Genomic DNA, 13161 nt, shown 5'->3' with positions numbered 1-13161 from the left:
GTGATTTCCCTTTGGATGCAAAGACCAGGACGAGTCCCAGTCTTTGTCAGCAAGTAACTGCTCACCCATCCCTTTCCTGGGAGGGGGCACTGCATGTAATAGCTTTACCCTTCTTGTCTGTTCAACTGGTTCCAATTATTTGCTTTTTAAATTTGAGCTCTGTAGTCTGAGATACATACACATTCCCGCTAAATCAGACCGAGTACCACATTGTGATCTTACAGAAGAAAATATTACCAAGTTGTCTTTGTGACAGAACACTGAGTAGGTATAAAATTGCAATGGTCTCTCTGCCAGGTTTTTTTAAGCTCTCTGCTTGTAAGATGAAAGCCTAATTTGATATTTTTGTAGTTATATAACAGTTCTAATATTTTGTGACATTTTGTATTGTGACACTATAGATGAAATTGTCATCGGACTGACACCCTTTACTGTTTATTCCTTAATTACAACTGTTAACAACACTGCAGAGAAGCGTGCTAATCTGCCATCACATATTATGAAAACAACGTTATTGTTACAAACACCAACACCCACTCAACAGGATATTTCTAAGATGGCAGTTTCTGTAAAAACTTATCAGTTTAATGGACACTTCAATAGAAAAAGTTTTAAATGAACTCTTAATATTCCCGTTGAAAATGTAAAATCGTTTTTATATCGGAGATGAAGTTTTTATTTATTTATTTTTGTGTGAGTGATACTTCAGCTAATTCAAATTCAGACAAAATTGAGTGCCTACTTTCAGGAAGATCAGTGGCTGCAGATGTTGGTCCTTCGAGGCTACCCAGCCTTCCTATAGTTTCCAGCTAGAAGTCTTTTCTCCAACTCTGACTAGACCATGGACTCCCCACCACCTGCTAATCAGTGAATAATTACATTATGTTTAATTAAGTGAACACATACTTAGCGCATAGATCTGAAGCAATCTGGGCACTTATTAATGTTGCTAAAAACTTCCTCAGTTTCAATAAAATTTCAACAAAAGTCCTTCAAACATCCCTAATAGAAAAATTATGTGCACCTCTAACATGGAGATGCACAGATTGGTTCACTAATAGCCTAGTAAAATTAGTAATTACTACACATTCATACCCTCAGACACTGGCAGAGGTCAATTTTTTTTCTCCTTTTCCAGGTCAGGGGATAAGAGAATGTTGTCGTGCGTTAGATTGTTAAAGTTTAACATAGACTCCAGCTGAGGCTCTTAATGTAAAAATATATATATTTTTTTCTCCCTAAACATCCTTTGCTTCAGAAGGGTACAATTCCTTCAGGCCAAGTCACACACCCAGAAAGATCTTCCACTGAACTGGTAGTTTAAAAAGCACGTGTGCATGAGTAGTGAAAGCTGCATAGAGTTAGCTGACTGTACAGTCAGAACTCACCAATACTGCACCTCTGTAGGAGGATGCTGAGGAACAGTTCAGTGGCTGAGAAAGAAAGTGTTATCTCCAAGACTTCTATACGCTTGGGTTTTTTGACACTTGCTGCAGGCTACCTTTCTGCTCGCTTCTTTCAAACTTTTCATGCCTAAGCAAGAGATCTCACTTATAGACTGTCAACATAAAGAAAATAGCACTAAGAACAGCCTAGGAGTAGCAAAAAATAGCCTAGATATTTGTTTACTTTTTCTTGTCTTCAACCACCCATTAGACAGGAAATATAAAGTAGGCAGCAAAAGGCTGGGAAAAGCAGAAATGGTTACTGGAACAAGCTGTAGAAGCAATGAAAGTAGCAATTGCAAAAAAAAAAAATCAGGGAAAGCAAAAAGCACAAATTCAAGGTGTTCTTTCTACATCTGCTGCCATGAAGTTTTTACAGATTTCTAGTGCTAAACTGGGACTACTCTGACGCAAAGAGCCTGCCTTCCCTGTTAACAGTAAATTCCTCTCCTTGATCCACAAAGAGGCACACAGCACAGATGACTAGAGCGAAGGAAGATAATGCACGTATTTTTCTTCTCACACTTACATGGAAAAGCAGAGGGTTACAAATAATCTAAGACTTCTTAGACTGAGAAGTAATCACTTTGGTGGGTTTCTATTCACCGGTGTTTCTCACTTTTGATTCTCAAATTCCCTTCAAGAAGAATTGATGCTCTCATTGTAAGGAATACAAGTCTAAGCTCTCCTAAAGCAAGAGCAACACTGTTTAAATGTAGAGTGTTCGCATGAGACAAGAGCAACTATCCAATGTAGCTCATTTTTGTTTCGTAAGTGATGCACATTACAATTCAGTGATATATTTTATTATGTGACCTGGACAATCTTGCCCACTTAAGCAGGAAGTTACAAAACAGTTGGGGTGTTTAATTTTGTGAATCTTCTTCTGGGTAGCTTAGGTTCTGTTTTGTAGTTCTCAGTTTCTTAAAACCAACCGGAGCTTCTGCTCTTCCTAAAAGGAACTGTTCCCACTTGGGAAGAGACTCTTTTACTGATGCCCAATAGAGAGTCTGAGGAAGAAAAAAAATCAACTTCAAAATCTGCACCATATGCTTAAAAACAATATAGATAGACAATGAATTATTAAGTCTTGCCTTATGAGTGAAGCAATCCACAAAAGATCAAACTATGCGTGAAATTTCAAGTCTCTCATACAGCACAGAACACCAGCCTGGAAGGATTTCATTCTGTATCATGAACTGCAATGTGACTGAATATGCCCTCTTGTGGTAAGCAACAGATTAGTTTAAACCCTCACCATACCCTTAATAAAAATACTTTGTGGTTGTAAGCTTTTTAAAATCACCTTTCATATTTAAGTATATATATATATATATGTCAATGACATTATTATAATTTTGAAGTGGAAAAATCTGTTTAATGTTACAAACAAGAAGTGCTACATAAATTGGTTTTCCTAGAAGATTTTACATTAAGGCAAATTGTTCTGAGTAGAATTTTTATGTGCTATTTCACTAGGTAATCAGCTCCAGTATCTGAATCATAAAAGGAAAAAAGGCTACATGGTTATCTTGTGGTCAGAAAAATAACCTGGTTTATCTAACCCTCTGCATTACTTTGTACCTCTGAGTAAGAAACTTGACTTCCATTTTATTTGTGGAATGGAAATACCATTCATCATTTTTGGTGTCAGTATCCTAAGGATAACTTTGTTGTTTGTAGAATTTTGAAGAAGAAATTGTAAGTGCCACCTCCTCTCCCCTTTCCCCCAAATACTGTGATGAAGAGCTGTATTAAAGCAAGTATGGGTATATTTTAGATACCTATGCTCATTCAGAAAAAAGAGTAATTTATAGTAGAAAAGATGTACAGTACATATGTATTAAACTTTTTTTGCTTGTTTAAATATATAACATAGAATAAGTGTACCATAAAACTGAACATCTCCCTACAGAGAATTAGATTCCTGGCTAATCATTCTGATCCTTACATGTAACTCAGATATAATTACAGCTCTTGCAGATTTACAAAAATATTTTCTTCAACAGATTTACTCAAAGAATCTTTTTTGACAAGCATATGTGCTGTCACACAAAACTACTCTGACTTAGCAAGCTGGGGATCCATTATAGCCATAACTTTCAAAGTATATTAATACAGACACATAGATGGCTGAGTGAAATATGCTCAGAAGTGTTTTGGAGCAAAGCATGCACCAGAATTTTGTACCATGAAAGAAAGTTTTCTTTTTTCTACTATTTATAGCACTCTGCACTAGAAGTATAAAAAAGGCTGAAATAGGATCTTCTGCTTCAAATAGTAACTCCATTCTCTCTAAAATTCCACCACTGCTGAAGAGCACAGATCTCTGCAGCCATCAGCAATTGCTCTGCACTCTCCAGCGTGCATGGACTTCAGTCTACATCCCGTAAGCAGCTTACCCACCTAACGGGACAGACAGAAGCAAAATTGCCTACTCCAAAACTGATCCAAGCATCTATAGAGGTGTCTTGAAAGTCCTCTAAGAGTCTAGAAGTGTTTCTGAGCACTGCCAAAATAGGCTCAACCAAGTAGTTTGGCATCTTTCTCAGCACGATTCAAAACATACAGGTATCTAGGAAAAATGTATGCCTTTTCCTAAAGCCTCTAGAAAACACTGAGGGAACATTCTGAGCACATACCCTGTGACAGTGACAGGAAGCCATTTACAAAATACAATGACAAACTTTTAACAGCAACCAAACCAAGAAGTGATTTCTCATTTAAGTTAACAGCCTAAGTATTAAAGCACTTGCCCAGCAGGTGTGAGAACATACAATACACCTCTCCTCATCTGCTACAATTCATGCCTTCTCCATCTTTTGACAGCGCCTTAGCATTCAGATCAGCGTGGGACATTCTGTATTGCCAGTGGAAACTAAACCACCATGCAATGTTGAACCCACAAACTGCTGGTCCAAGAAACACAAGCAGGAATCTGATTCAGTGGCCTTGTGGTTGGATGCTTAGTCTGTATCAGAGCTGTGTCCCTATACCTGTTTCCAGGACTGCTTCTGTCCTCTTCATTCATCACTGCATAACACTGAGAAAACAGTCCTGAGATTAGGGAACTGAAATTGGTATGCTGGATCAGGACAATACGTAGCTCTCAGGCAACAATTCTTCAAAATTGCTATCTTTAAATAATGCTTCAGGGACTACAGGTGAGATGTAGAATTTCTAGTTTAGCACTACTTTCCCTGAGATCCCGTACTACCTGACAAAATATCTGAGAAGTAAAAACTTCTGTTCAAGTCGATAAACTGCTGATGCTGAAATGTAAAGATGATGTCCTGCAGCATACCAAAAAGCAAAAAACAAAGTAGCTTTGACAATCAGAATAGTGTTTATATTCACAGTATTTGTTTTTTAGTGTTTATCATTTAAAATTTTAAGTTTATAAGAACCTGAAAGCTGCAAAATATTTCCACCAGAATGCTCTAGAATCTAGGGACCTTGCCCCTGAAGTTAGGTTCAGCTTGCTGCACAGTACACAGGCCTTTGGCTATACCAGTCACTGGATTTTAAAATCAATTATTTTCACTTTAAGAACATGCTTCAGGGGAAAAAAAAAAAAAGCAAAATGTTTCATAAACAGCAAACAAAAAGACAAAAGACAGAGTTCTAGGACTTACTTCTAAGTTAACAGTATCGGGATGTGGAAGTAAACACATTCTTTCTTGCAGCTTTTTTTCTGCTGCTTCTATATCCTAAAACACAGGCAAAGCACATTTTAAAAACACTCTGGGAATTTTAAAAAGACAACACATACTCACATAAAGGCATTTAAATTAATTAAATGAACATTAAGCCTAAAAAGCATCCATATAACAACATCGGAGGTTCAAATCTTTAGTCATTTTGAAATCCAGCTTTTAAGAATATCCTATGGTTTCTAAATATTTTTGCTGTAACTTTCTGATACAGAAATACATTTTACTACTGCATAAGTGTTGCTGTAAAACACTATTATTCTCCCTGGACACTGGGCTAAATTACAGTTAAATTCTATTCTCTATAACTTATGAAAGCGTGGGGGGGGGAAGATGACAATAATTTGCTCTGTGCTGCATGGAAACTGAAGTCTGTACTTTAGCTACTGTAACTGTAAAGTAACTAGGCAAATTATGTGCAAGATCTTTACTCCTCAAGACAAAGATGACTTGCTAATATGCATGCATAACATGTGCACAAAAATGTAGAGCTGCAGCAAGCTGTTCACCAGACAAACTTGGATGACAATGCACCTCACATAGCTTTCTTACAAAAATCAGTATTTGGGTTTCTGCTTGTCCAGTGGATGTGTGCTGGATTCACAAAGGCCTAAATAAATGTAAAAACCATAAACAGCGGCAACAAACAAATAAAAACACCACCCCAAATTAGCCCCCCTCCCCCTTTAAAGTTCTGACCCATTCTTGTGGGCTTAGTTCCATACCCAAACATTGAAGAGATTGAGTGGTGGGCAGATGAAGAGAGACAGAAAGGGACGTGGGAGTGGGGTGTGAAGAAGCCAAAGCTGAACAGAGTGGAGGGGGAAAGAAAGTATAGCAGATGGCAGAGTTGGGAGCAGAGAGCGGGTGTGAAGAGTACAACAGAAAAACTAAATGAGAGAGGAAATTCCCCAAAGGGACTTCCCAAATATTCACCACCACTGCCGCCGAAAAGAAGAGTGAGATTCTGGAGGAGCATATCCACAAGAGAGACCAAACATGATTACTCGCACTGAATAATAGCCAATCTGATTACATCAAAAGTAAACAGTGCTCAACTCAAGTTTAGTTGGAGAAATATGGCACAAATTCAGTCAGATATGATTAATAAAAGCAAAACACACCCTTACTGCTAGCTCAAGTTCAGTTTAGTAATACAGATACACTTGGTTCAGTCACTCCACAGTGTTCATCTTAATTCTGTTTATTTCTTTTTACATCAGGACTATATTCTCTTGTACGTTATTACAGATCTTATCAAAGTAAAACTGTTCTCCCCTTTCCCACAGGGAAGTGCATATCCTTGTAGAAAGCTAAGGGATGTCTGAGGAAGAGCAAGCTCAGTCTTGGATTTATCCAAATCCTGGCAAGTAGCAAGTGGCTGCCTCTTTTTAGGTGAGAGAGGAGGCAAAGGGAATGAACATAACTGGGGGGGGGGGGGAAAATGTGAACAAACCTGGAAGCTGCTTGGAGTCATAATGTCAAAATAACAGAAGACAATACCAAATTCATTAACCTAAGTAAGGGATTTCTCTGTTGCATGTGCTTGGAGCAGATATATCCTCAACAGCACCAAGTCAAGCTCGTATCAGCATGGCTCATACCAAGTCCGGAGAAGTTATACCATACTGAAGAGCAGAATCAATCACTAATGTTCATTTCATATTCTTCCATGGGATTTTTTGATCCCTAATTCCTGTAGAAATTCTCACAGGAAGGAAGACTATCAGTTAAAATTGTTATTTCTTCACCCACTCAGGTAAGGTACTGGAATATTTATGGTGACAGGAAATTAATGCATTTCAGGCGAAAAAAGGAGACAGCAGTTGTGCATATATGTTTGGTAGAAAAGGTCACTTTGGCATAGCCTAGATATTGGACGTGTCTTTTTGTTGCTCACTCGAGTTTGTATGTTGTGCAGCCTATTGTCATTCAGAATACTGATTTAATGACAGACAGTGAACAAAATTTTTGCTGGAAGGTGTAGTATGCTTTAGAAAATAACTAAGATTAGATGGCAGTTCTTTCATGTCTCTGCAACTGGTAAACTTTGTAGAGAAAAGAAATCCCCATCAACATAAAAATACATCAGTAATGTAAACTTCTTTGGAAATAAGAGCAGCAAATTTAGTATGTCACAGTATAGAGGAAAAAAAGAGAGCATCTTACAGCTTTCCCTGAAACTACAAGGACTGGAACAAAAACAGTTCAAGACCCTTCCCTAGAGGTAAAATAGAAGACATGACACATGCATCACTTTTAGGGGACCAAATTCAGCTGTCACTTATAACAGTCTGGCTAGATCCCACTTAAATAATTCTAGAATTGCATGATGTACAGGAAAGCAAGTTCAGTTTAAGTTATCTACATAGTCAGTACCACTAAATAACAAGAAATAGAAAATAAAGAATATGCTATTAGATGGAGCACCATAATACCAAAAAAAAAAAAATCTAAACACAAGAAATGTTACTGACAAAAAAAAGCTCAGAAGTTAGATTAGAAATACTGGTTGAATTTCTGTTTTTATGATAACACTATATGGGCACCAAGTGACACACATTTCTCTAATCTATAGCATCCTAATCGCATCAAGTAAAATATTCTGGTAATTATGTTAAAATGCTGAACAAGTGCTTATAATGCTAAAATTTTAATTAAAAAATGTTTAGTTCTCTGCTTCCTACCGATTTGAAAATTAATTTATTTTCAAATGCTTTCCTGTGCATAAATACCAACTAGCACAGAGAAACAAAAACGTCTTTTGCCATGATCACATACTGAAAACTGATTTTGCTTACATGCAGGAAAAAAAAGAAATGCAAATAAAAAAATAACACTTCATCATGTCCATGTATTTTTGAGTAGGCCAAATCAACAACTCTCCACATGGTAACTGTGAAATGTACAGTGCCTGGTATCAGGAACAATATTCTGAAGCTGGCACATTAATCAGTCTTGTTTTCAAGCTTCTCATATATTATTCTGCATAGATTTTTTTTCTTTTTTATTCTGTTATCAGAAAGCATCTGCAGGAATGCATGCCTGTTAAAACCAGTATAAAATTAATAGATTTAAACTGATTTATGCTACTTTATCCTGCAACAGAATTTGTTTTGATACATATGTTTTTGCTTTTTTTCCTGTACAAACACCAACATTTTTGACACTTGAAAGGAACAATTTTGAGGATGTGACAGAAGATGGCAAATATCTGTGTAACTGCAAAAATATTTACACTCTGTATATGTCTAAGCTATTGTTAACATTTCCAATACAACAAGCTTTCAGCATGCAGAAATATATCTTGCCTTTATTATGTTTGTCTGTGTATGTGAGCTGAGACTGCATTTGTAAGATACAACTTGTTCATGAAAAGCTACATATGTGAAAAAATAAATCTATTTTAATTATAAAATGCACATAGAAAAATGTTAGTTATGCTAGGTGAGATTACTAAATCAGTCAAACACTACAGAACAAAGAAATAAGCAACCCATCCCTTTCTACTCAGCCTCCCACTGAAGCACCCACACTTGTCTATATCCACAGAGGAGTTTGATCGCCCCAGCCCAGTCTGCAGCAGTTTGGCTGAGCCCAAGCTGCAACATCCTCCTCATCACACAATTGGTAAGAAGAATCCCACATTGAGTGTTCTGCCTCGTCTGCCACTCCCTAAATATAGTTGCCATTTAAATACAAAGAGGGCTTGCTTTAGAATTGTACCTAGCTGAAATGTGAACATTTTTCACGTTCACTAGGTTCTGCATGAAGAAACAAAGTCTTTGAGGGTTCAAATAAGTCTTTTTATTTACTAGAGTAAAACTTATAATTTAAAGAGATAAAATAGACACAATTTTGATGCCTACGCTAGGTGCTGCAGAAGAGGTTTCAGCATTCTAGGCCCTGCCATCCAACTCAATCTTTTTAATTGCTCGTTCTCAAATATCCACTGAGTTTACCTAGGAAACAAATCTTACCTAAATAAACTGGTAAGTAGAACAGTATCACCACTAGGAAGTGTATCACAGTATTACTAACAGTATCATCACTAGGAAGAGCCAGAAACACCAAACACTGCTTTTAGGGACTTGCAAGTAAGATTCTTGAAATCACTCTACACCCCCTTAAAAAAAAAAAAAAGAGAACTTCTTCCACAACTTCACACAATTTGAGTGGGAAGTTCCTAACCCGGATTAAAAGCATGCTAGGTTGGTCAGCCCCTATCCCCAAACATACCCCCATCTCTCTGGGATGGGGCATAAAAATGCTCTGAGTCTTCTCAGAGTCAGAGGCTGTCTTAGGCTGACATCTATATAAGCATGTGCTGGATCTTTACATGTACTTAACAAAAATGCAGCAGCTGCCACCGCGAGGCTCATATAAGAAGGGCATGTAAAACAGGTAGTGGTGTCATCAGATAATACAGACTTGTCATTTAGTACTTTGGGTCAAGTTCAAGAAAAGGAACTCTAATGATAACAATGGAGCAAACACTTTCTTTTTTCAGTTCTCTGAGCTACAAAACGATGACATTTCAATTCAGTTGCAGAAACTTACATTTAAAAGTGCTGCATTCCTTTTACGAGCTGCATCAGCTGCTTGAGTTTGCCATGTCTTTTTAGTCTTTTTGTCTCCTAGATAAGTCTCCATCTGCTGTAGCAGCACTGATCTCTGAGACAGTCTACAAAGGAAAACATTTTGCTAAGTGGGTAGAACATTTTGCTCAGGAGCTAGAAAATAACCTTTTTACCTTACCCAGTTTTCTCAAAACTATGGGGCTAATTAAGCCGGCTGTAGGGTGGGTGTGCTGGGGGAGGGAAAAGGTACACGCAGACACCACCTGCTGTGCATGTATGAAGCTATAACATTGCAACCAGCAGTCCTCATATGCTAAGGTGCTTAGAAGCACCGAATCTCTCAGAACAGGAAAGACAGGGTGGGTTGGGGTGACTTGATCAGTACTACTCTTGCTCATCGGCAAGTACTAATTGTTACAAGAAAAGCAGATTTTTCTGAATCATTACTGTATTTGCTTCACAGTCTGAATTTACAGGGCAACGAAAAAGCAGTTCTGTAACTGAGGCACAGAGTGACAGAAACCAACTAAGAATTCAATAGCAATGGGAGGTTAAAGAGAGATCTTAAACCAGTACCACCACTGGAAGTCAAAAACCTCAATCTCAATACTCATAACAGCAGTCAATGATGCTAATTCCAGTAGTTCATGAAGGAAGAGTGCCACCTCCTGGAACACCGACCCCTTGTTAACGACTGCTGTGCTCTCCAAAGGTGCGATTCGTTCGCAGGATGGCCAGGCCAGACCTCCCAAGCCCACAAGGCAAACTGCTGTGAGGCAGGCTATGCCACTGAGGCAGTTACTTACATCTCTTCGTGTCTTCTAGCAAGGTGAACCTCCTGAGCCAAATAGGATGACATTTTCTGTCCCCGTTTGTCACTATATTAAAGGAAAACCAAGTGAAATTAAGGTTTTCCGAAGACATAACACGAACATTTACTTTTCAGTAGTAAATCATTCCAAGTTAACAGTTGCATGCATGATATTTATATAATTTATCAGCTCTGTAAATAAAGTCTGCTTATAAATTTTAATGCTCAGCGCAAGACAGTGTGGTTTGAATACACACACTACTAGTGCCCACAACACATTTTAGGAAAATCTTACTGAATTGAAATACCTTGAGGTAACTCAAATCTGACTTTCAAGTTTCACATTTAACGTTAAGTCATCTCAAGTTTCAGCTGCTTACAACCACACACAAGCTACGTGCTCGTGTCATTTTTGTATTACTCTTTACAACAGCGATTTCTGGCTTCTGTCGTGTCACTGCACACAAACTCGGAGTTTTAATTAACATTTATAGCAACTTCTCACAGACTCAGTGCCTTGTTTGTAGGGCAATAGGGATAAGTATTGACATACTGAAATAACTGAAGTTACTAAACCAATTTAATTTTTGAAAACTTGGAAAAAAACAGGGAAAACCTCTTGAGCTCAGCTCTTCAGCAAGGTAGATGACCGTATAGTAGATGTAACAGTAGTAGTACAGCAGATGACTGAATATAAGGTTAAGTTCTTTACAACTTCATGATTTTTTTGAGGTGTAAAGGAGATCATGTACCCAGCCCACACACCAGTCAAGAGCCTACAGCACTTTTCAGAGGGCTGCAAGTGGTTTACAGCCAATTAATAATTCCCCCCTCAGAGGCGACTGCATTTCTGTCATGGAAATAAACCTAAAGAAAATAGAAGAAGCCACCAAATAAAAATAAATTCGAACATTCAGGGGAATCTGGTAATGCCTGCCCTCCCCCTCCCCCCCCCCCCCCCCCCCCCCCCCCGCGGGCCGGGGGGGGGGGGGGGGGGGGGGGGCGCCCAGAATGGGCGGGAAGGGCGCTGCCACAGGGGGAGCCGCCCCTACCATTAGGTAGGGGGGAGGATCCGAGAGCCCGTCGGAATGTGCCACTCCGTAAAACCGCGGGAGGGGAAGGCGGGAAACAAGGGAAAAATAGAAAAAATGCCCCAAACGTAGGTTACCTTCAGCTTTGACGGCTTCCAAAAGCGAAGCAACCACCCACCATGGCCTCCGCGACGCCTCGGCCTCCCCCCTCCCGCTGCCATGGAAACGGCCGGAAAGGCGGAGCCGAGCCTCGGCGCTCGGCTCCCCCTTTGACTCGGGGATCGGAGGAGTGACAGGGGGCGGGGACCAATCAGGGCCGGCGGGCGGGCTGAGGGGCGGTTCCGAGCCGTCTCGCGCCGCGGCAGTTATTGCTGAGGGTACGCTGAGGGGGGCGGGCGGTGAGGTTGGGTTGTCGTATGTCGGGCGTTGTGTCCGGCGATATCCACCGTGTGAAACGCTCGGCAGCAGTTTCAATAAACTTTCTAGACGTAGCAGTCCGAGTATGGCAAGGAAGAGCGAGCACAAAAGTGGCACTGAGTGGTTGCTTTGGGTTAGCATTGCCTGTTCCTCAGGGCCTACCTAGCCCGGCGCTGGGATCTGTAGTGACGTACACGTGTATTTGAGGCAAATTATTGCTTCGCTACGCAAGGCGTAACATTAAATTTTTGGCACAGAAAGCATACTGTGAATTACAGCCAGATTCTTGGCATAGGATTTCAAATCCTGTGGTGAGAGCTTGCCCTCTGCCTGAGAGCAGGATTTCTTCCACGCCTCAAAGCTCGGAGAATTGCTGAGGCAGACTTGTCCTTTCAAACTTCTGACAAAATGTACTTTCTAAAAAGCCCCAATTATTCCACTTTTTGTGAATGTCTTTCCTTTAAAGAAAACACAAACCAGAAAATTGTAAGCCAAAGTACATTTGAAAGTACATTTTTTCTTCACTTTCTTCATTGTTGCCTGATAGATCTATGCACATTTGAAGGTGCAGGTTATACCTAAAAGTTGCTCTGAAAGAGCTCGTCTTCAGTGCCTTCTTTTAAAATATTATCTAATCCTTTAAAAATGCTTCATGGCAGGCCTTCCTGACTGCTAATCTGAAGCTTTTTGTTCCGATCCTTCAGCTCTCTTTTTTTTTTTCATTCCCTAATTTTATATTACTGGAACAAATTCACATTATTTCACTTTATGACATATAATTAAGTATAATTTCTTTAATGTACTTGTCAACTTACCCCTACTTATGGCAGCATACAGGGTAAATAGTACTTAAAAATCTTTATTTTTTTATGGTTGTGATTTGAAGACTTCCCAATAAATGAAATAGGGGGAATGGAGCCTTTCCTCATTTCTAATGGTTTGAAAAACTAATAGTTACAGTTTCACTAAGTTTAATGGAAAGCCTACATGTTCTGCACGGTCTACGTAGAGCTACACCAGTTGTCCTTCATGGCAGTGATCTTGTAGCATTAAATGAATTTCAGAAAGAATAGAGACGAACTGAAGTTTGGTTTACGTAAACCATTACATACGCCATTTGTAGACAGTGCAAGGGACGTTTTAGTTAAGCTGCAGCTACTATCA

General features: G+C 39.2%; 1 protein-coding gene across 6 annotated transcripts in view; it reads right to left on the bottom strand.

The window, feature by feature from the left end:
• Positions 1-11813, bottom strand: part of C12H3orf14 (chromosome 12 C3orf14 homolog) — a 30222-nt gene extending 18409 nt beyond the window's left edge. For 3 of the 6 annotated variants that reach the window (XR_004754128.1, XR_004754129.1, XM_035337808.1), the window contains exons 1-3: positions 11718-11811; positions 10545-10621; positions 9719-9842 (exon numbers count right to left, since the gene is read on the bottom strand). Coding sequence is in view for 4 of the 6 variants with exons in the window: in XM_035337808.1 (XP_035193699.1) it covers positions 9719-9842; positions 10545-10621; positions 11718-11801 (285 nt within the window). In the remaining 2 variants the exon portion in view is untranslated. Of the gene's footprint in view, positions 1-1235; positions 2456-5080; positions 5156-9718; positions 9843-10544; positions 10622-11717 lie in introns of those variants that run through there. The other 3 variants (XM_035337809.1, XM_035337810.1, XM_035337811.1) reach the window with 3 other exon arrangements.
• Between the last annotated feature and the right edge of the window lie 1348 nt (positions 11814-13161).

Source organism: Oxyura jamaicensis, chromosome 12 (genome assembly GCF_011077185.1).
Source record: "Oxyura jamaicensis isolate SHBP4307 breed ruddy duck chromosome 12, BPBGC_Ojam_1.0, whole genome shotgun sequence".
In the NCBI taxonomy this organism is placed as follows: domain Eukaryota; kingdom Metazoa; phylum Chordata; class Aves; order Anseriformes; family Anatidae; genus Oxyura; species Oxyura jamaicensis.
The sequence above is the reverse complement of the archived record's forward strand: the minus strand, read 5'-3'. Positions and strand labels throughout refer to the sequence as shown.